Consider the following 24,755-nt stretch of genomic DNA (forward strand, 5'->3'; position numbering starts at 1 on the left):
CCAAATCTGCAGCTCGGTGGCTTAATTTACTTAAAGGGAGTGTTCGCGAAAAATGAAAGGGGGTTTAGCCTCATGGCGAAAAATAATCGCTTTTGATCGCTACTAATCTTACTTCTATCTGTTGCGTCTGAAGGAGAAAATTGTTAAAAACGACTGAAAAATGTAGCGTCCATACAATTTCAATGTTGCAATATACCTAGTATCGTAAAATAATCAATTTAATTTCAAACAAATCATACAGATATTACAACCTAAAATCATCGATTATTTTTTGCCATTTTAACCTTGAGAAGAAGAATAGGAGAACATTAGATCGGTATCTTTTACGAGGATTTTCATATTTTAAATTTAATGTAATTTTTTTTGGAAAATAAGCTGAAAAAGATTTCCAGATTTTGATTTCTTGACAAATAAAAGAGCTTATTTCACGTATGCAATAAAAGGATTAAGATCTCAGAACATATATCATAAAGGAATTAATTCTTTGCCACAAACTCAAATGTTCTAATCCCTATGTCTTTGCTACCTGATGGCGCGTAAACCTTTTACATTTTAAACTTATGATTATTCGATATAACTGAATTCACAGGTAGAAATATCTCATGTCTACAACATTGAGTTGCAAAGATATAGGGACTGGAAAATCAGAGTTTGCTGCAAAGACTTGATCCTGTCTAGAATATTCTAAAATCATGAATTTTAAATTATACTTTTGACCTTTATCAGTAAGGGAAATTATTATTATTAATTATCAATATTTGTTCTTGTTTTCAGTTTGAATAACAATTCAGTGTTTTTTACTTCATTCATAATATTCTGACAAGAGCATACATAAATACATCTAGGGGTAGGCCGAATATGCGCGAAGCGGAATAACCCCCCCCCCCCCCATCAAAGAGCTCCTAGGGGGAGGCAAAATTTGAACTGTAAATTCAAAACATTTGGCTTCTTGGATATCAGGCATAAGTTTAAGATACTTGAAATATACACATACACAGTCATTACCTTGCAATTTTTTAGTTCTGTTTTTGTTTTACAATGTATACACATTACACATAGAGGAGAATATGTTCACAATTGAAATAGAAGATGGGCGCGAAACGCCCTAAAAGCCTAGTGTATATATTTTTATTTTAAATATTTTTAATATATTTTTTGAAAAATTCTTTAAAATAAACAAATAAATCTGTCAATATCTAATAAACAATATTAACAAAGTTTTGTTTAGATAAACAGAGTTAACAAAACGGAGGTTTTATAAAATTAACGGAGAGTCGGTTAACGACCGGCAAAAACAGTTAATTTTTAAATCGTTAAGAAAACGAATTAGCAGTTTTTGAAAGAAAAAAATAACGGTTAAAAACGAAAATTAAACGGATTTTTTTAAACGGTTATTTCTGTTTTTTTCGGATTAAAATAGCATGAAACTTTTTAAAAAACTTAAAAAATTTTAACGTGTTTTTTTATGTTTGTGTTCATACACCGTTAATGATTTTGTTCGTCATTAACAATGTTGATATTGCAATTGACTGTTAACGGTTGTGCCGTTAACGATTTCAGTAATTATTAACGAACATTTTATCGTTAATTTTGTAGTAAGGGTACATTTAACGGATTTAGCCGTTAACGCTTGGTGAAAATTAACGCCGATAATAAAATTGAGATCGTTAACTAACGGTACTTAAAGAAACGGAAAATTCCGTTAAAGAAACGAACGTTTCGTGCTCACCTTTAAAATTAATGGCTAACTAAAATTTGTCTAGTTAATGGTTGGAATTAAACTTTAACGAAACGGCTAGAAAAAGCTCGAACGTGCTCAGTCCTACAAGTACAATTCCTAGTAATAATTAAGGGGATGGGGGGGGGGGGGTTCCCGAAGAAACATTTTTCTCTAAAATGCCGTTGTAAGATACAAAAGTAGTCCGTATATTAAAAAATGAGCTCGGTCTCTTTTCCAAAGAATTTCAAACAAGGTGACGATTATAATTTAATTCTTACGGTAATGTAGATAAACTGAGTATGCAGTGTTGTGGACAAATTCTTTAGGATTCATTTGAGACATATAAACCTTTTTAACGATCTGTAAATCCTGAGTTTGAGCGCAAAGTTGACGTTCAAAATCGCCCTTTTGGGTAAATACGTTTTCAGAATTGATTTTTAAATTATTAAATAACGACGACAAAAATGGAAACCAAATTCTACAGTAAAGTAATTAGTTGCTTAGGAACAGGTTGAAAAAAATTAACTCTTATCATCGAAAATAAGTAATCTTATTCAATTATTAGTTTCTATAATCTCTCTTCAATCACAAAGATTTTCTGCAGATTTTCCGGAATTTTATTAAAAAGACGACATTTCAAGAATTTGAATAAATCTGCGAACAAATTCATAGAAAAAAAGAAATTCAATTTAATGATGAAAAGGGAAAAAATTAATTCTAATTTTGATTTATATGTCTCAAATGAATCCTAAAGAATTTGTCCACAACACTGCCTAACATAGCCGGTCTGTCCCTTTAATAAAAACAAATGACGAAAGTAGATGTTTAAATTTGTTTGAAATTCTTAAAAACAGTTAAAGTAACACTATTTAGTACAAAAACGACTTTTAGCGGATAAAAAAGTGATTAACACCTTCGGAAACATGACCGATCAATCTTTAAAACAAAACAACAATGTTTAGTAGGCTAAAAAGCAAAAACAAACTTTTTTTCAGAGACACCATGTACATTTTGACGTTGGTGACCAAAAAAATGATTTAGTTTAGAGTTATTAGATATATCACGAATAGTATTCATGTTTGTAACACCCTATTTTTAACAAAGAGCTCACCGCCACTGGTAGAAAAATAAACCGGATACTATACAGTCACTGTTAATCTCATGTTTACATTCATACATTCTAGACAACTCAACGGAAACAAAATAGTTCAAAAAATATTTTAAGAAATTTAAAATTTCGAAAACTATTTTAATCATCCCCCACCCTCTGCAAAAAAAAGTTGATATTATTTTCAATAACATGGTAGTTCTTTTTATATGAAATAATCGTTAATAGCTGCCACCGTAACCAATTTCTTTAGTATCTTTCGTTAACGGATAATAGCGTTAACGAACGGAACTTTCAGTTTTAAGCTGAAGAAGGAATGGTACCAGAAAAGTTATTTTTAACGAGTTTAGCTAACCGTTCAAGAACAACTTGAAAAAGTCTGAACGCGCCCAGCCCTATTTGAATACACAACAGTATTAGAACATTTTCGAGAAGCTTGTAAAAACAAATCATACAGAAGCTTATTCATTGATATAAGGACACTGATTCAAGTGTTTATAAATTCTACGAAACACTTCTAGGAAATTATTCGTACTTAAACATTTCATTCATGCTTATCTTCATCCAGCCTCCTTCTAGGCAAATGTTTTAGAATATACTCCAAACTTAATTCCAGATAATAAGGAGAGAAGAGAGAGAGGAGAGAAACGAGAGAGAAGAGAGAGGAGAGAGAGGATAGAGGAGAGATTAAGAGGAGAGAGAGGAGAGAGAGGAGAGATTGAGAGGAGAGAGAGGAGAGAAAGAAGAGGAGTTTAGAGGAGAAAGAGGGTGTTGTAAAAAGTAATAAAAGCTAGAAATCCCTATTCCCTGTAAATCTATGACATGATACAATGAGCAATGTTTATATTTTTCACAGAAAAAACTTTTACGATCTCCCAGGAACAACAAATATAATAAACCTTTGACAAAGATTTACAGTTTCTATTAGGTCTGGACCTAGCCCAGCTTTTCTAAACAAAATATAATATGATATAATTTGTCATACATTTGACCTAGTTCATTAAATCTAAGATACTAGGCTTTAGAGCTTAAAGAACATCTTTTTTATTCGACTTTTAATTTTCTCCTCTTACAAAATAAAACAATAATAAAAAAAATAAATACAAACAACCAGGAAGACAAACAATGAATACACATAGATATAATTTTTAGATTTAAATATGGGATGCTTATAAGAAAATATCAACGAGGTGATAGTGTATGGAGTGATGATGTACGCTGATCCTTTACTAATTTTATAGGCCATAAATCTTTACTGAGAGCGTACTGCATATTTGTTTATTATAAGTTGATTCTGGCCTAACCTACAGTATATCAATATTAGTAAACAGTTGTAAGTATACAGTACAGCTAACTCAGCACTGCAGGTAGAGAACTATCATCCCCCTGGAAAATATCTATTCACCATCCCTGCATCCCCCCTCCCAAATTGAAGGGTCCGTTGAAAAACAGNCATTGGCTATATTTGGAAATTATTGTAGTTTTCCTCCATCAAGTGTTCATTGGCTATATTTGGAAATTATTGTAGTTTTCCTCCTTCAAGTGTTCATTGTCTATTTTTGGAAATTACTGTAGTTTTCCTCCTTCAAGTGTTCATTGTCTATATTTGGAAATGACTGTAGTTTTCCTCCTTCAAGTGTTCATTGGCTATATTTGGAAATTATTGTAGTTTTCCTCCTTCAAGTGTTCATTGTCTATATTTGGAAATTACTGTAGTTTTCCTCCTTCGAGTGTTCATTGGCTATATTTGGAAATTATTGTAGTTTTCCTTCTTCAAGTGTTCATTGGCTATATTTGGAAGTTATTGTAGTTTTCCTTCTTCAAGTGTTCATTGGCTATATTTGGAAATTATTGTAGTTTTCCTTTCAAGTGTTCATTGGCTATATTTGAACATTATTGTAGTGTTCCTCCTTCATGTGTTCATTGGCTATATTTGTAAATTATTGTAGTTTTCATCCTTCAAGTGTTCATTGGCTATATTTGGAAATTATTGTAGTTTTCCTCCTTCAAGTGTTCATTGGTTATATTTGGAAATTATTGGAGTTTTCCTCCTTCAAGTGTTCATTGGCTATATTTGAACATTATTGTAGTGTTCCTCCTTCAAGTGGTCATTGGCAATATTTGGAAATTATTGTAGTTTTATTCCTTCAACTGTTCATTGTCTATATTTGGAAATTATTGTAGTTTTCCTTCTTCAAGTGTTTATTGGCTATATTTGGAAATTATTTGTAGTTTTCCTCCTTCAAGTGTTCATTGGCTATATTTGAAAATCATTGTACTGTTCCTTGGCCATATTTTGTTAGTTTCTGCAATGTTCCTCCTTTAAGTTTTCATTGGCTTTTTGAAGTAATGAGTCATAAACAAAGAGTGGTAAATGTATACAGAGAGGGTTTGTATAATTCAATTATACATCCAATAAATAATTAAAATCAGCATCTCTCTCCCCCCCCCCACTACACACACCCCACAACCCTCTCTTCACAAACTGCTGGCTTCCCTCTTCTAAAAGTCCCTCCTAATAAAACCTTCGTTTGTCTTGCATTGATCTATTCATTTTAGTAATCTTATCCTAGGATAATGACAAGCTTAATCAAGGTTATAATGCAAGGAAAGTTATTTCAGAGGTGTATGCATCTTTTGTACTGCAGTGTACTGTCTCTGGGCGGTAATGTAAACATAAGCCTGACATGGGATCCATCTTTCACATAAAAAATCAATGAAATATTCTGGTCAGAGGAAACTATTATGTGAATTATCTAAATTGTATGCTTCACCTTGGATACTAAACAAACACTGATGCATCTATTCTTGTTAACAAATTCCGCCCAGAGAGAGTTGGTTTCAATATGTACGCAGAGTATACGCAACTGCAATTAACTTTCCCCCCCATTTCTAATTAGTATAAACTCCATTCTTCAAGTAAGTAGATATATATAACATGTGAAAGATTTAAACTTTTTGACACCAGATTAAGAAAAGTATTTTGCGAATTTATTTCCAAATTATCACTTCTGAAATATTTTGCAAGTAAGTAATGTATGGTGTTAGTTCAATGTTCTTGATGTAACTGAAAAAACCAACGGTTTGTATAAATCATCATTGCATCAGCACTTTTAGGGTCAAAATATACGCTATACACAGCACACAGTACATCGTGCTTAACCAAGGACAGTAACATGTAGGATATACTTTTAATTTGTGTATTGACGACTCCCTCAAACTCTCTAGAGTAGATTTAAGAAGATAATTTCTGCTGAACATATAAATCATTGGGTATACACCAAGGAGTATGGAATAAAATGCAAGAGAAAGACATTTTCTGGAATTCCAACACCGAGGTAATTTTGTACTATTAAAAATCCTGTTTATTTTAGTTTGATATACTAAAATCCACAAAAAGACGAACTTTTACAAATCTCTTTTCGAAATGTAGTACTGTCTGTTTAGCATGTAAAACAATATGTCGAGGCGGACCGGGGGTCTACCCCTCCTTCATTGTATTTCATACTCCTTGGTATACACATACACTGTAATGATGATAATGATTATGTGTTTTGCCATACTCAGAGGTTTATACAGAAGAAGGGGGAAAAGAAAGATGAGAAAGAAAGGTGGAAAGAAGAGAAAGAAAGGTGGAAAGAAGAGAAAGAAAGGTGAAAAGAAGAGAAAGAAAGGTGGAAAGAGGAGAACGAAAGGTGGAAAGAAGAGAAAGAAAGGTGGAAAGAAAAGAAAGAAAGGTGGAAAGAAGAGAAAGAAAGGAGGAAAGAGGAGAAAGAAAGGTGGAAAGAAGAGAAAGAAAGGTGGAAAGAGGAGAAAGAAAGGTGGAAAGAAGAGAAAGAAAGGAGAAAAGAGGAGAAAGAAAGGTGGAAAGAAGAGAAAGAAAGGTGGAAAGAGGAGAAAGAAAGGTGGAAAGAAGAGAAAGAAAGGAGGAAAGAGGAGAAAGAAAGGTGGAAAGAAGAAAAAAAAGGTGGAAAGAAGAGAAAGAAAGATGGAAAGAGGAGAAAGAAAGGAGGAAAAAGGAAAAAGAAAGGTGGAAAGAGGAGAAAGAAAGGTTGAAAGAGGAGAAAGAAAGGAGGAAAGAGGAGAAAGAAAGTTGGAAAGAAGAGAAAGAAAGGTGGAAAGAGAAGAAAGAAAGATGGAAAGAGGAAAAAGAAAGGAGGAAAAAGGAAAAAGAAAGGTGGAAAGAGGAGAAAGAAAGGTTGAAAGAGGAGAAAGAAAGGAGGAAAAAGGAGAAAGAAAGGTGGAAAGAAGAGAAAGAAAGGTGGAAAGAGGAGAAAGAAAGGAGGAAAGAGGAGAAAGAAAGGTGGAAAGAAAAGATAGAAAGGTGGAAAGAGGAGAAAGAAAGGTGGAAAGAGGAGAAAGAAAGGTTGAAAGAGGAAAAGGGAGGATTGGGGGAGGTATTAAAACAAACTAAATTTGTTTACACAAGTTCAAGTCAAAATAACCTAAACGTTTGCTTTTTAAGCCAGTATAGATAAATAAATACATTATTTTTAACATATATTTCATCATATATCATGTTTCATTGAGGGGAAATAAAATAATTAATTTCATAAATTCATTTTTAACACATTGCATATAAGTTATTTTCTAAATAGTATAAAATTATTATAATGTTTTATCCCTATATAGCATCAAGATAGTTAAAACATTGAATTTATATTGTATTATAAACTGTTTTTTCATTTATAAATATTTTATTGGCAATAAATCTGCAAAAAAACTAAATGTTTAGACTTGATAATGCCTTTGTTTAGAAATAAATTCTACCTCGTGAGGATTGTAAATTTATTTTGGGTTTTAAATTTAATCTTTACAAAGAATAAAAGATTTGGCAAAACTGCTTTTTTATAAAACTTTTTTATAAAGATTTTAAATGAGTTGTTACTATATTGCATTGAGTAGTATTACATTAAAACATATATTTGAAATTATTTGACAGATTTTGACAATTTTCTTCCGCGTCACTGCGGCTCAGATACTTTTAATACAGTTATATTTCATATAATTATACTGACTTTTTACTCTAAATAATATTTTATAATTACATGTTATCACTTGCAATACTAAAAACTAAATTTGATTCCAGTGAACTCTGTTAAAACTTACAATTCCAGAATCAAGGGCTGCGTTAAGAACATAATTTAGAAACCGAGCATTGCGGCCAAATGTAAAAGAAATTTAGAATTTTGAAACGAAAACAAAATATATCAAATACTATTTAAAATGTTTAATTATAGGAAGATAAATATCTAAAATGTGATAATATTGAAAGTATCTGAACCTTTCTAATTTCTTTTTAATTTACGATTTAGATTTTTTTAAAGGAATTAAGTCTTTGCCATAAACACTGATCTTCTAATCCCTAAATCTTTGAAACCCAATGTCGTGAACACTAGATATTTCAAACTATGAATTCTTAGGCCGAATTTAAAGAATTTGAGCCGCGGCTTAAATATGGTTGGTTCACCTTAAATTAAATTTACCATTTGATTCGCGGCTCTAATTCATTGAATTTGGAGTGGACTCTGTTTATAGATCAAATAATTTAAGTTTCAAATCTAAATGGTTTAAAGCATCAGATTGCAAAGATATAGGGATTAGAAGATTTGAGTTTGTAGCAAAGAATCAATTTCTTCACATTAAACCTATTTCGAGTTCATAATTGACATATCTTTGTTAAACATAAGTTATTTCTCTGCAGACAAAATCCAAAAATGTAAATTTAGTAAATTAAAGACAATTCATTTTTTTACAGAAACAAAGGATTTACCTTTACCATAATAGTTCAAAAACTGCATCATCTAATATTAATGATAAAAATAGCAAAATACATTTTTTAGAGATTCTTGATTTTATTATTATGTTTTATACCAGCACATAGTGTTATGGACAAATAAAACCTTTTTTTAATGACTAAAATTGTAAGACACCCTGTAATATAACCCTGAAAAGGCATAATGCAATTTCTTTTTAAAAAATTAGCAGTTTTGTCCGAATACAGAAAGAATATAAATTAAATGAGAACCTTCAAGGTCCATAGCTATGCACGCCTCATCCAGAGATGACGAACACTTTCACGAGTAGAGTTTAGAAGACGACATTTCTCTCTATAAAAGGCATATGTTATGCTACCACTGATAAGATCTGCCTACTATTGGAAGAGATGTCTATGACCCCTTATCTGCCTGCTGTAGGAAAAGATGTCTATGACCACTGATCTGCCTGCTGTAGGAAAAGATGTCTATGTCCACTGATCTGCCTGCTGTAGGAAAAGATGTCTATGTCCACTGATCTGCCTGCTGTAGGAAAAGATGTCTATGTCCACTGATCTGCTTGCTGAAGGAAGGTATGTTGACTGTAATCTCGTCTGCTAAGTTTGTCTGCAATCTTTCGACAGCAAAATATTAGTTTTAAAGGAGGATGAGGGGAACTTCTGAAACCTGATTTCAAAATGGATTAATTGGAAATTTAGAAATTACAGATTTGTAATAAGATTTTGCCTGAAGAAAGAAAGTCCAGGAAAATGAATTAAAATAAAATCTGTTGTATCCATTTGTTCCTTCAGATCTTCTGTCTTCTCGAGCTCGTTTTAATATTAGGTAGAGTACAGTTAAACAAGCAATGCCTAAAAAACGTAAACAATTTAATTAAATTGTAAAAATATTTCATTATTTTTTAATTTGGTAGATTCGTCACGTCAAAATAAAGTAATGTCACGTAACCTCTTGTTGGAGAAATCTTCATAAGAACAAAACTATTTCGAATTTTTAATGTGTAATCAGATAAATGTGGTTGTATCCTGTAGAAATGTGTATCAAGTATCTTGTATCCCATATCCTATACTATGTATCCTGTATCCCATATCCTATATAACGTATCCTGTATCCCGTATCCTATATCACGTATCCTGTATCCCGTATCCTATATCATGTATCCTGTATCCCGTATCCTATATAATGTGTCCTTTATCCTGTATCTCGTATCATACATCATGTATCCTGTATCCCGCATCCTGTATCATGTATAAAACGATACAACTTTGCAGGTATGGTTTAACGCGACAAGGGTAAATCTTTCCGCGAAAATTTCGCATTTTTCACGAAATTTCGCTTTAATGTGTTTCGCGAAAAAATTTATGATAAAACTTTTATTTCTGAGTTCTCAGTCCACAAGTTTTGCGCATTTAATTGGTTTTCGTGGATTTTTTTGCGAAATCATTTTTCACGAAATTTCGCGAAAACAATGTTCGCTAAAAGAATTTTTTCTCGAAGGTGACAAATCGGAGCCAGTAATATACGCCAAACTAAAGTAAAATTCACGTCAAACTAAAGTAAATTTACGTTAAACTGAAGTAAAATTTACGTCAAACTTAAGTAAATTGCACGTCAAACTAAAGTAAAATTAAAATCTTACATGATTTCAATGATTTGAATTTCTAATAAGTAAACGGCTAAATTTTCATTTCTCATACTTTTCTGCGTAAAATCATAATTAAAGAAGCTACGAGGTCACAAGGTCGTACCAGTAATGTCGCTTGAATTTGACCTTCTCCTTCTGTCTACTTTACAATGAATTATTTTCTAGCTTTGTTCTTTGAAGGTTTTTGGACTTTTAAAGGGTTTCAAAAAGTGTTGAGAAGTTTTACAAATTTCAAAACTAGAAAATCCGCAAAAATATGGTGACATTGAAAGTACCATATTCGAATTATATCAAAAAATTTGAGATAGGGCTGGAGACATTGCCACCCCCATTTCACCACTTCCATTTCAGAAAATATATTAGAAGTATGGGTTGAAGCTGAATCAGCATTGCATTAACCTTCAATCAGCTTGTCAAGTCAGGCATTCTTGAGTTAGACAATAAAACTGAAAATTACTACAACTACAATCAGATTTTTATTTTCTTCCAAAATTATCAGAATCAGGAACAGTTAACAGAAGGAAAAAAAAAGAAAGAAGATAGAAACGACAAGAAGAAGAATCAAATCATAATTTGTTTATTTCAACAGTATCCAATTTATAAGATTAAAAATTCAAAAAAAATAAATTGTTAAAAAAATATCTAAAAAATTTAGTATTTACCTAGAGCAAGGAAGACGAGGGTTAATAGAAGTGGAAGAATAGATTTATCCCTGTATAGTATCCTAGACCCAGTTAATATATTCAAACAGTTTTATAAATATTTCAGATAAGTCTTTAAAGCTCTTCGCTATTATATCTTTGCAACCTGACGATGTAAACTCTTAATAAATCAAATTCTAATTGTTAGATCTAACATTATTCATAGTTTGAAATATCTAATGTCTACGACATTGCGTTGCATAGATATAATGATTAGAACATCAAAGTTTTTTGGCAAAGACTCAATTCCTTTGCTACTTTTTAATATTTTGGTTTAAAAATATTCCTTGTTGGAGAAATTAGAACACATTCTCTTGAATTAATTCCTTCTTTTATCTCAGTTTCAGTTTCCTCGCCAACCTTAATATTGGGGAAATAAAATACTTTTAAAGTTGCCTTCTTTACATATACTTTACTATACTTAGTCTCTTTGCATGTGTGTCCGAAAAAATGTCAAACAACTGAACCGATCAGCCTCAACATTTTTTTTGGGTCTCACATGACCCTTATAGGGTAGGTTTATTGATGCTCAGAATTGCAAAAATTTGTCTGCAAAAATTATTTTTGTAAAATTGTGAAAATTCACGCAAAAATATGAATTTTTTGTTATTGTTTAAAATTGTAGGAATAGAGAAAATGCTCAAGGATAGAGCCAGAATTTAAACTTGATATAGAAAAGCATGCTATGCAATACTCCTGCACGAGCTGGTAAGGTCTTTTTTGAGGTTTTCTACTTATGAAAGACTAAGCTAGGCTGAGATTTTAATGATGAAACTGGTAAAAGATATTACTCTAAAGGTTGAATTCAAATTTCTGCACATTAAGTATGGATGTTCGACGATAAACTTATCATTTTTGAAAGAGAGATTAAAAAAATCGCAATGGAATACATTGAAACCCTTAATAACGAATACATCGAAAGAATTCATCAAATGTCGTATTCTTCACTTTCTGATAATGGCATGCTGCAGATATTTAGTTTTTTAATTAAATGATTACATGGAACTCTTTAAAACTGTTCCCGCATATTCATGGCTATTTATTTATTTTCGCAAATACTGAAATTTACGTAATATAGTATAAAACTAATTGAAAAATTGTAAAGACGACATTTCATAAATTCTTCCGATGTATTCGTAAAGGTTTCACTGTATACAAATCTATTTTCCGTTTTATACCTTTAGAACCGAACACACCCTGTAAACTGATCGAACAGGAACATTTTTGAAGATATCCTGTTGAGCTGAACAGTCCACAACATGATGGTCTATCTCCTGTTCTCCAGGTGTACTAAACAGGAGAATTATTCAATATTTCCTGTTCTCCATGTGTACTAAACAGGAGGATTATTCAATAGTTCCTGTTCTCCATGTGTACTAAACAGGAGGCTTATTTAATAGTTCCTATTCTCAATGTGTACTATACAGGAGGATTATTCAATAGTTCCTGTTCTCCATGTGTACTAAACAGGAGGATTATTCAATAGTTCCTGTTCTCCATGTGTACTAAACAGAAGGATTATTCAATAGTTGCTGTTCTCCGTGTGTACTAAATAGGAGGATTATTCAACAGTTTCTGTTTGGAATATAATTCATGTTTATGGATTTAATATTTTTTCCCCACGTATGACTATTTTACATAGCTTACGCGCTATGACAAACTTATGACAATTTTTCTAGGATAGCTCGGCCTACTATCATTTTCGGTCCGCAGCGCTCGGTCCAGTTATGAAGGCTTCATCTAACCGGAAACACAAATATTTTTTTTTTTGTTGGTTCAGGAAAGATGGAGAAACAAGGAATATTATTTTGTGTACAGTGTACACTATTCTTCAAATTTCTTGGAACAGAGAATCAAAAGAAAACAACTACTCAAGAAACGAAAAGCTAAATAATATGATTAAATTTATCCGTGAATAGGTAATAATCTATTTAAATATTTTACAATATTAATCTCTTAAACAGATTATTTTATTTTTAAGGATAACAAGTTTTTATTTCTATCTTAACTCTTTTTAAGGATTGGTCATCAGTTAGATAATGTTTATTTTGTACAAGACCTATTTGCGTTTTTCAGGATTTACGTATTCGACGATTTACGTCTTTAAATTCATATCTTTCCTTTATCTGGGAATTCTGAAAAAAAATCTGTTCTAGCTAAAACAAACACATCTTAAATTCAAATTAATAAACTTTAAATATTAAAAAAACAAGTTCTTAATAAATAATGTAAAAATAAACCAGTTTTGTTCAGAACAGTACAATTATAAAATGAGCTGGAAATATAATTTGAAGTGTATCTCCAGAGTGGCAGAATGGTACCTACCTAAACCATATAACTGATAAAGGATTTACTTATACAACAATGCTATATAAGTATGCTTCAGTAGTTTAGTATCCAGGTATACCTGACTGTTGTAAGGATACTGCATGCTGTAGAAGTATGCTCCTGTAGTTTAGTATCCAGGTATACAATTATAGAATTCTCTTCACTAAGATTTGCATTCATCCTACAAACAAATGATTAAATTAAATTACTGATCATTACAAGATTCTGCAAATAACCAAAACTTTTCCGTCAGATTTGTTTTAACGTTTTTTATTTTAAATTGTTGCTTTATCTGCGACATTTTCTCAATTGAAAAACCATTTTTTTTAAATTTTCATTATTTTAAATTCTGTCCACATATAAACCTTCCCTGGGGTCATGTGAGGTTCCACCCAAAAAATTGGGCCTGATCGTTTCAGCTCTTTTGACGTTTATTGGATACAAACAAACAAACAGACAAAAAAGTATATAAAGATATATACCATTAAAACAACAGAACCCCAGACAAGCCCAAAATATATATCGATATTATTTACCATACATTTTAGGATATTCAAAGACTAATAACAAAAATTCCTAATTAATTTTTCTTTTTTCCGGTCAGAAAAATGTAAGCAGACTTTTGACCAAATAAACCCTAGCTAAAAGACCGAAAACCGTAACCTCCTCTTCTAAAAGAAATTGAATCCTCTGAAGTATGTTCAAACTAGTCCAATGATGAAACACAAATAGTTTCTATGTGTCAACATTTTACAATGAAACCACGATGAAATCATGTTCTTTGATAGTTACTTTAGATTTAAACGCGTCCTCCAAATGACATCAACAGTAAAAAATTAACCTCTACCTTAAAGAAGACGTTGGTGTTACTAGAGGATGGAATACGAGGTCAGAGTCCAGGTTAGAGGTCGTCTTTTTATCCTCGACATGGTGAGATATTGTCAAGGATCCAGAACAACCTGCAATGTAAAATATTAATTATTTGTTTGATCAAGTTGAAATATCAGAATATTTTCATATTTGAATTTAGTAACAAGATGTTTGGCTCAAATATTAAACTTAGGACATTTAACATGATATTGGAAAAACAAATCATGATGTTGGGATCATATAACAAGATGTTAGATCATCCTAAAATGACAGAAATGTAACCTAATATTCTAACCTGGTGCAACTGTATCCTAATATTCTAACCTGGTACAACTGTATCCTATATCCTAACCTGGTGCAACTGTATCCTAAATCCTAACCTGGTACAACTGTATCCTATATCCCAATCTGGTAAAACTGTATTCTATATCATAACCTCGTACACCTGTATCCTATATCCCAACCTGGTAAAACTGTATTCTATACCATAACCTGGTACACCTGTATCCTGATATCCCAACCTGGTACAACTGTATCCTTTATCCTAACCTGGTACAACTGTGTTCTATATCATAACCTGGAACACCTGTATCCTGATATCCTAACCTGGTACAACTGTATTCTATATCATAACCTGGTACACACCTGTATCCTGATATCCTAACCTGGTACAACTGTATTCTATACCATAATTCCTGGTACACCTGTACCCTGATATCCCAACCTGATACAACTGTATTCTATACCATAACCTGGTACACCTGTATCCTGATATCCTAACCTGGTACAACTGTTTTCTATACCATAACCTGGTACACCTGTATCCTGATATCCCAACGTGATACAACTGCATCCTATATCCTAACCTGGTACAACTGTATTCTATACCATAACCTGGTACACCTGTATCCTAATATCCTAACCTGGTACAACTGTATCCTAATATTCTAACCTGGTACAACTGCATCCTATATCCTAACCTGGTACAACTGTATCCTATATCCTAACCTGGTACAACTGTATTCTATACCTTAACCTGGTACACCTGTATCCTGATATCCCAACCTGATACAACTGTATTCTATACCCTAACCTGGTACACCTGTATCCTGATATCCTAACCTGGTACAACTGTTTTCTATACCATAACCTGGTACACCTGTATCCTGATATCCCAACCTGATACAACTGCAGCCTATATCCTAACCTGGTACAACTGCATCCTATATCCTAACCTGGTACAACTGTATTCTATACCATAACCTGGTACACCTGTATCCTATATCCTAACCTGGTACAACTGTATCCTATATCCTAACCTGGTACTACTGTATCATAAATATCCTAACCTGGTACAACAATATTACAAATATCCTAACCTGGTACAACTGTATCCTAATATACTAACCTGGTACAGCTGTATACTTATTTCCTAACCTGACACAACTGTATCCTAATATCCTAAACTGACAAAGATGTATCCTAATATCCTTACCTGGTACAACTGTCTCCTGATGAAGGACCGAGATACAGATAATATAAGGAGTATCTGTATCTAACTCTAAATCCTGTATTCGTTATTATATAAATTCAATCTGTTTATCAGAAATAAACATGTTGAAATAATTTCCCTAAACTGGGATTCTTCCTCCTCTGTTCTTAGAAGGAGTTTGCGGCATTTTATTTGTGAAAATAATTTAAGAACAATTATAAAAGAGTTAAATATCACAAGATATTACTGCAACTGTGAATACCACTGTATATTAGGGTTGGTCGATTTTGGAACCAAGCTTGAGGGGCAGTTGACAAAGTTGGTCACAACTATTTCAAAGGTTCGGTTTTTTTTAGCGCGCGTACAATTTTCCCACAGCCATTTTCGCCAAAAAAGGTCACTGGTAGGACCAAACAAAATGTTTTCAAAATATATCGATATGGGTATCAACAGATGCGTTTCAAGCCGCTGAATACTACCCACATTTTAGTTTTTTGATATTTTGTTATGGGACTCTGCCTTATTTTCAATAAAAACCCATTTATTCTTTAATTGGTTTAATGATTAACAAATCCATTTGAAATCAACTTTTCTGAATTCAGTGTTTTAAGACGGATCTTTTGTCCCCCTTATTGACAAATTTGAAAACATTTTTTTGGTCTTGTGACTTTATTTTGCAAAAATGGCCGCGCTAAAATTGAACACGCACTAAAAAAAATCTGAACCTACCAGAAGGTTTAAAATAGTTCTGACCAAATTTTCTAACTGCACTTCTAGGTCTGAAATGGAAAAGTATCTATCCAACTAGATGTTTAGTGATATTTGAACGACAATATATAATTCCTGAATGTTGATTGAAGTGTTTAGAGTCTCAGTGTTCAATATCTCCTGAATAATAATCAACATTTTTATAGTTTTTTTAACAAGTCTTTTAATTTATTCTTATACCTTTCTAAAAGGAATTAAGCTTCAGCTACAAACTCTAATTTTTTATCCATAAATCTTTGCAACCCAATTTCGTAGACCTTAGATAATTTCAAACCGTAAATTCTTTTTTGTTTTATTATGAACTAACATAACTTTAACATTTAAATTTTAAAATAAAGAAACGGTTAAAACTGAAAATTATATAAACTTAAATGACTTTCGAATTGTCAACTAAAAATATGATTAAAGATCAATATTTGCGTTGATATCATTGTCTCTTTGCTGGATGGAAGTGATCAAATCTCTGCTGTTTTCTTACTTGTTTACTCTATATTTCTTTTTCTCGTATTTTTATCAATATTTAGAGAAAGGTTTCAATGTTAGAACTGTAAATCGTTAACAAGAAAGCTCAAAGTGAACCTACAATTATTGAGTGGTATATCCCTCATTATCCTACCTTATACCATTTATCTTGGAAAAGGTTATTTCCGATTATGGCTTTCTTTAAAAGTGAGAATGTGTCATCATAAACACTTTTTCAGATTGAAATCAACAATATCTAGTCTACGTTGTTTTCAGATTGAAATCAACAATATCTACGTTGTTTTCAGGTGGAAATCAACAATATCTACGTTGTTTTCAGATGGAAATCAACAATATCTACGTTGTTTTCAGGCGGAAATCAACAATATCTACGTTGTTTTCAGATGGAAATCAACAATATCTACGATGTTTTCAGATGAAAATCAACAATATCTACGTTGTTTTCAGATGGAAATCAACAATATCTGCGTTGTTTTTAGATGGAAATCAACAACATCTACGATGTTTTCAGGAGGAAATCAACAATATCTACGATGTTTTCAGATGAAAATCAACAATATCTACGTTGTTTTCAGATGGAAATCAACAATATCTGCGTTGTTTTTAGATGGAAATCAACAACATCTACGATGTTTTCAGGAGGAAATCAACAATATCTACGATGTTTTCAGATGAAAATCAACAATATCAAAGATGTTTTCAGATGGAAATCAACAATATCTACGATGTCTTCAGATGGAAATCAACAATATCTAAGATGTTTTCAGATGGAAATCAACAATATTTACGTTGTTTTTGCACAGACAAAGGTTTAAAGCCTAGATAAATTAATTCCCCATGTCTTCCTCACCATACCGGAGTGATTCAGCTGAAATTGAAAATATGAATTAAGCTCTGTACTTAGCTACGTCTATATATAGCTTATTGAATAACATGAGTTGCGGCAAGTATTGTTTATGTTGCGAACAAATGTTTGGGGTGTTTTTTTGTATAGAGAGAACCAGTAATTTATACAATTCGGAATGACAAGATACTGATCAGTTAAAATTTGTTTTCTACAAATTGACCCCGAGAAGTAAAACGTATTCATTGACCTTTCTGTAAGAAGAGTTCATGATGGTACAGAGGTTGAACAATTTTCAGCTTTATAGTGTGCATCAAGGAGAATTGAATACAAGGAGGGGACAATAGGGTTTCCGTACACTTTGCTGTGACGTACTTGGACTGCTGGAGAACAAGTTTTTGCGTAATAACAATAATAAAAGATTGTAAACAATAACACAAATGATAAACATACATTGGTGCATCTCTAGCGTTAGATGAAGATTCACTGTGTACTAACTCATGTTTGTTTACATTAGATCGGCTGCTTTTATTATTGTTGTTACGCAAAAACTAGTTCTCCAGCAGTGCAAATACGTCACAGCAAAGTGTACGGAAACCCTATTGCCCCCTCCTTGTATTCAATTCTCCTTGGTGTGTATCAAGGTAATAGGTAAGGCAAGTTAATTGCTGTTGTGTATTCTCTGCGTAAATATTTAAACCAGTTCTTTCTGGGCGGTGTTTGTAAACAAGAATAGATGCATCAGAGTTCTTCTAGTATCCGAGGAGGATTAAAGCATTTAATGTTGAAAATTTTGATAATTCAAATAAAAGTTTACTATGACCAGAATATTTCATTGATTTTTTATGTGAAAATGGATCCCATGTCAGGCTGTGACATCCGTCTTGTGTTTACTTTACCGCTCAGAGACAGTACACTGCAGTACTAAAAATGCCACACCTCTGAAATAACTATCTTTACAATTATTATTCTAATTCTTTGGTCTGACTCAGGCCCTTTATTATAAATAAAAAATGTTTAGTATTCCTGATGTTCACAGAGTAGAGATGACTCTGATACAAGATCAACACCAGACTCTATATCCTAGAAACATTGTCAAAATAAATAGAAAAAGTTGAATCTATGTAAGACAGGAAAAATTGTTTCTGGAAAAAAAAACTTTGGTTAAAAAAGTCCCAATTTTCGGAAGTCCTAGGACAAAATGTCTTTGGAAATAAAGTCCTTAGTTTCAACTTTCTGGGACTTTTTTCCGAAAATAAAGTCTCGGGAAATATAATCACAGGAATTAAAGTCCTGAAGAAAAAAAGTCCTAAGTCTTTGGAATATGAGGTCAATTCCTAGATGTTTTCATAAAAAGGATTTTTTTTTTGCATCTGCATATTTAATATATCCAGGGGCGTTTAATGTCAAGTCTCTTATTTCCATAATTATAAACATCCTTTGTTCTCATGCATTTTCCGTTTTAAAAGGACTTTTTTCTCGGAACATTTTTGTATACAAAAAAGTCCTAGAAAATAAAGTATCAAAATTGGAGGACTTAATTTCCAGAGATTTTTATCTCTAGGAATTTATTTCCGCAGGGCTTTTTCAGTGCCAAAATTTAGGACTTTATTTTCGAAAAATTTTTTTCAGAGAACTTCTTTGCCGGTTACCAAAAAGTTTCCCCTGATAACTTGAAAAATAAAGCTCTATTATAATACAGCTTATATATATATGTATGTCTGAATATATGTTCGCTATAGTTGGCCAAACGGCCCATTCAAATTGGCTGACTATTTTTAGGAGAATTCATGGTTACCCCGAGGGTAACATATGCAAGACAAAATTCAAGTTTATTTTTCAAAAATCTTTATTTTTTTTCTTCAAAATTCCACGGACAATAAAGCTTAAAGCTCATATATATATTTGTATATATGTTAGCCAAAGCTGACAAAATAACTGGAAAAAATTGGCTGACATTTTTTGAGGGAGCACATGGGTAACATAGACTATAATTAACAAATCGATTGTTTTTAAAAAAAAGTCGGGTTTTTTAAATTCTTTTTTTTATTCAACGAGTAACGCCTTGCACTTGAGCTTGTTATATATGAATCACGGCCTGTACTTGAGCTTGTTATATATGAATCACCCTGTACTTGAGCTTGTTATATATGAATCACCCTGTACTTGAGCTTGTTATATATGAATCCCCCTGCACTTGAGCTTGTTATATATGAATCACAGCCTGTACTTGAGCTTGTTATATATGAATCCCCCTGTACTTGAGCTTGTTATATATGAATCACCCTGTACTTGAACTTGTTATATATGAATCACCTTGTACTTAAGCTTGTTATATATGAATCCCCCTGTACTTGAGCTTGTTATCTATGAATCACCCTGTACTTGAGCTTGTTATTTATGAATCCCCTGTACTTGAGCTTGTTATATATGAATCACCCTGTACTTGAGGTTGTTATATATGAATCACCCTGTGCTTGAGCTTGTTATTTATGAATCCCCCTGTACTTTAGCTTGCTATATATGAATCACCCTGTACCTGAGCTTGTTATATATGAATCACCCTGTACTTGAGCTTGTTATATATGAATCCCCCTGTACTTGAGCTTGATATATATGAATCACCCTGTACTTGAGCTTGTTATATATGAATCCCCAATGTACTTGAGCTTGTTATATATGAATCCACCTGTACTTGAGCTTGTTATATATGAATCCCCCTGTACTTGAGCTTGTTATATATGAATCACCCTGTACTTGAGCTTGTTATATATGAATCACCCTGTAAACTTGAGCTTGTTATATATGAATCACCTTGTACTTGAGCTTGTTATATATGAATCCCCCTGTACTTGAGCTTGTTATATATGAATCCCCCTGTACTTGAGCTTGTTATATATATGAATCACCTTGTACTTGAGCTTGATATATATGAATCACCCTGTACTTGAGCTTGTTATATATGATTCCCCCTGTACCTGGAAAATATGGATCTGCCCACAACTAAAGGGTCGGCTTACTTCTTTTATATCCCAGGATAGATCCAACTCATCTAGAATAAGAAACCAAACAATTAAAAAAAATGTAAAATGAAAAATAAAAAATAAACATAAAGAATAAGGTTTACTGAAGCTGTGTATTGAATTAAAGTGTACTGAACTTGTGTACCATATTAAAGTCTACTGAACATGTGTACCATATTAAAGTGTACTGGACCTGTGTACTGGATAAAATGTTTAATGAACCTGTGTACTAGATTTAAGTGTACTGGAGTTTTGTACTATATTCAAGTGTACTGGACCTGTCCCTCGATTGTACAGTGTACGTAGCTGTGTCTGGATTGTAGTGGGTATGTAGCTGTGTCTGGATTGTACTGTGTATGTACCTATGTCTGGATTGTACTGTGTATGTACCTGTGTCTGGATTGTCCTGTGTATGTACCTGTGTCTGGATTGTACTGTGTATGTACCTGCGTATGGATTGTACTGTATATGTACCTGTGTCTAGATTGTACTTTATATGTGCCTGTGTCTGGATTGTACTGGGTATGTACCTGTGTCTGGATTGTACTGGGTATGTACTTGTGTCTGGATAGTACTGGGTATGTACCTGTGTCTGGATTGTACTGTGTATGTACCTGTGTCTGGATTGTACTGTGTATGTACCTGTGTCTGGATTGTACTGGGTATGTACCTGTATCTGGATTGTACTGTGTATGTACCTGTGTCTGGATTGTACTGTGTATGAACTAAGTGCACTAGAGAGCTTGAAATTGCCGGCAGAGAACCAGGTTCAGAATAATACTCGTAATATTCAGTTTCAGTACTGTTACTGCATTCTGCAGATTTAAAAATCAAATAAAACTGTTTTAACAAAACTTAAAACAAATTATGAAAATTTAGAAACTGCAGTCCTAGAAGAGCTTTTCGAATTTGAGCAAAATGGGGGTTTGAAAGAGTTTGACAGAGAAACTTATTTTAAAATCCAAATCCTTTTTTTGAAGTCTATAGTAACCATAGATAAAGATAGATTGCGCATAAGACGACATTTTTCATCTTGAAAGATGTATATGTATAGCGATGTTTTAAAGATATTCCTATTGTATAGATTAACTAGGTCGGTTGTGAATATTGGCTGTTCTTATGTCATTGAGTACTTGTGGTGTACATGAGCTCTGTAGAGAGAAATTTAAGTTAGTTTAGTCCTTCTCATGTCCTTCTTCAGTTCTCGTCAATATGATATATTGCTGAGTAAAATAAAATTCACTCCTGAGTGGTTTAATAATTATGAAATCCAATAAAACACCAAACCACCCCGCTTATCATTGAGGTATACTTTGACCTCTAGAAGTATAAGTTCGCGGACTGTACAATAATCATTGATTTTGCGTACATAAGCTATCTATGTTTATTTATTTATCTATGTTAGTAACTATTAAAGGCTTTATTTCAAATGTGTGTAAAAAAGAGAATTTTGTAAAATGATAAAATTATCGCAGATATTAAATTTGTAAAATCAAGAATTAAAATAAGCTAGGTTTATTTGATGTTCCTAGGCGCTCTGTTATAAGGACCAGAGGTGCATTGGCAAGATGTGAGGGAGTAGCACACTTGATGGACTCCACGTCCCCTTTCAGCTCATCATGGTCCTGGAGCCACGAGACAAGGTAGCTCATCTCACAGTCACAGTTTAGAGGATTTCCTGATTTCAACAAATAAAATTCTATAGAAGACGACATTTTAAAATTGTAAAGAATAGAGAAAATATCTTATTGTTTCTAAAAATATCTGGTTTGAAAATATAAAACTAACTAGCTACAACGGCCAAGGTAGTTTAGGAATTCCAAAATAAATTTTAAGTATCTTCATTTTCTTTATTAATAAATTTGAATTGAAGCCATTTAACTTATTATTTGGGTCAAAACTTACCTTTTATTATCACTTTTTGTTTTCAAATAAACTCTCAAACAAACAGGAATTATTTAAAATCCCAGCGCCAAACAAAGTCCCATTTGTTTAGCAAAATAATTGAATTGGGATCTTTGAAGACGACCTTGATTACCTGCCAAGTTTAACCTGGTAATGTTCTTGTTTGTGATAAAGATTTCCTCCTGAACCCTTGTAATCTCATTATCCATTAACATCAGATCCTCTAGACTATATAGACCAGACAACCAGACACCAGACAATTCCTGGATCATTTATTTATTCATTCATTTATATTCATCCTTCCATTCATATATTTCTTCATTTATTCGTTTATTCATTTAATAATCTTTCTCTCATTCATTTATTCATTCATTATTCAATTTTCAAGTTTATTGGTCATTACTTTCATTCATTTATTCATTAATCATTTATTCACATATCAATTCTTTCTTTAATTCATTTATTCATTTATTAATTTTATTTATTTGTTCATTTATTCATCCTTTCTTTCATTCATTTATTATTTCATTAATTTTAATAATACATTAATTTATTTATCCTTTCTGTCATTCATTTCTTCGTTTGCTCATTTGTACATTTTTCATTAATTTATTTGCTCATTTATTTATTTGGTCATTTGTTCATTTCTTTATTTATTTGTTTATATATTTATTCATTGATTTATTAATTTAATTAATTAAAAAAAAAACTTTTAAACACAAATTATTAAAATTTGGAGAATTCATAAAACTTCCCTGGGACCACGTGAGGTCCTACACAAAATTTGGGCCCTATCGGTTCAGCCGTTTTGACATTTATTAGATACAAACAAAAAATCAGACAGACAAGCAAAGTATATATATAGACGCTGTCGTATGATAATCTAAAGAACTTATTGAAGACCTAGGATCATGACTAAAACACCTTCATTTGACAAGAAAAGATTAAGAAATGAATTCCGCACAGAGAACTTCGAAATCTGAATTACTTGATCTTGGAGTTTAATGAAACGAGATTAACTGCAGAAATTACATTCGCTCTTGTCAAAACTTTGGGTTCAGGTTTAAAACTAGGCTTCTAATCTGGAATTAGGGGTTATTGGTTTCAACGGTGTTAGTATAGAAGTTTAACCAACAGGGTATCCCTCGAAATATGACAGACTAATTGAAGGTCTTCTGTAATCGTTGAAATAATTTAAGGCATTTATTCGAAAACCGTCATAGTCTCGGCATTTCCAAAATGTGGTCTGTCTTTATTTTGCCTTTAAAATCATTGGAGATATCGACAATTTTTTTTAATGTTATTGAAATCTGAACTAAATTCGTAATTACTCCGGTTAATATTGACAACACAAAATAGGCATACCACATTTTGGAAATGCTAGTACTAGGAATATTGTTTCAAAAAAAGCAAAATTTATCTTGGTAACGTAAATTCACTTTTCTTCCCTTTAAAGTAGTTTTCTTCCCTGTAAAGTTTTTTCTTCCCTGTAAAGTAGTTTTCTTCCCTGTAAAGTAGTTTTCTTCCCTGTAAAGTAGTTTTCTTTCCTGTTAAGTAGTTTTCTTCCCTGTGAAGTAATTTTCTTCCCTTTAAAGCAGTTTTCTTCCCTGTAAAGTAGTTTTCTTTCTAAAAGAAAAAATATCTAAATCTGAAATCTATAATTTTGTTGAAGCATGTAGTAAAACGTATCAAGTTTTGAATCTTATTTAAAGTTCTAAGTTAAGGATTAGTTTGTACATATAATGCGCAATTTTAAGAGAAGATCTTTTTGGAAAGAATTAAAATGGGAAAATATCAAAATAACCACAGAACTTTTTATTTAACTAGAGAAATGATGAAACTATTTCATAGAAAAAGTTAAATCCTTTTCGCACCAGCAATATTTATTCAGAAACAAACTAGAACCAATCATTAAAGAAAAAATAAGAACAAAAATTAGTATGGAGGGATGTCGATTTACAAGAAAATATTGAAACTTGTAATATGTGTTTTAAAAATATGCGTCTAGCTTAAACCACTGAACTGACCATTTGTCCGTTTTGAGATTTTTCAAAAAAATTCAGATTTAAGGCAAAAGATAGTCTTACTATT

General features: G+C 32.1%; 1 protein-coding gene across 1 annotated transcript; it reads right to left on the reverse strand.

Annotated features, from left to right (window-relative positions):
- Window positions 1-9,041: 9,041 nt before the first annotated feature.
- LOC111706316 (uncharacterized) lies at window positions 9,042-22,974 on the reverse strand. Its single transcript, XM_023479158.1, has 14 exons — window positions 22,798-22,974; window positions 22,288-22,437; window positions 21,458-21,574; window positions 20,715-20,788; window positions 18,763-18,819; window positions 16,485-16,529; window positions 15,645-15,717; window positions 14,127-14,238; window positions 13,359-13,460; window positions 12,130-12,241; window positions 11,238-11,311; window positions 10,913-10,974; window positions 9,391-9,456; window positions 9,042-9,271 (listed from the first exon to the last, which is right to left on the reverse strand). The coding sequence occupies exons 1-14, from the start codon at window positions 22,934-22,936 to the stop codon at window positions 9,147-9,149; spliced, it is 1,308 nt and encodes a 435-aa protein (XP_023334926.1). The 5' UTR covers window positions 22,937-22,974; the 3' UTR covers window positions 9,042-9,146.
- Between the last annotated feature and the right edge of the window lie 1,781 nt (window positions 22,975-24,755).

The sequence above is a fragment of the Eurytemora carolleeae genome, unplaced genomic scaffold (genome assembly GCF_000591075.1).
Source record: "Eurytemora carolleeae unplaced genomic scaffold, Eaff_2.0 scaffold260, whole genome shotgun sequence".
NCBI classification, from domain to species: Eukaryota; Metazoa; Arthropoda; class Copepoda; order Calanoida; family Temoridae; genus Eurytemora; species Eurytemora carolleeae.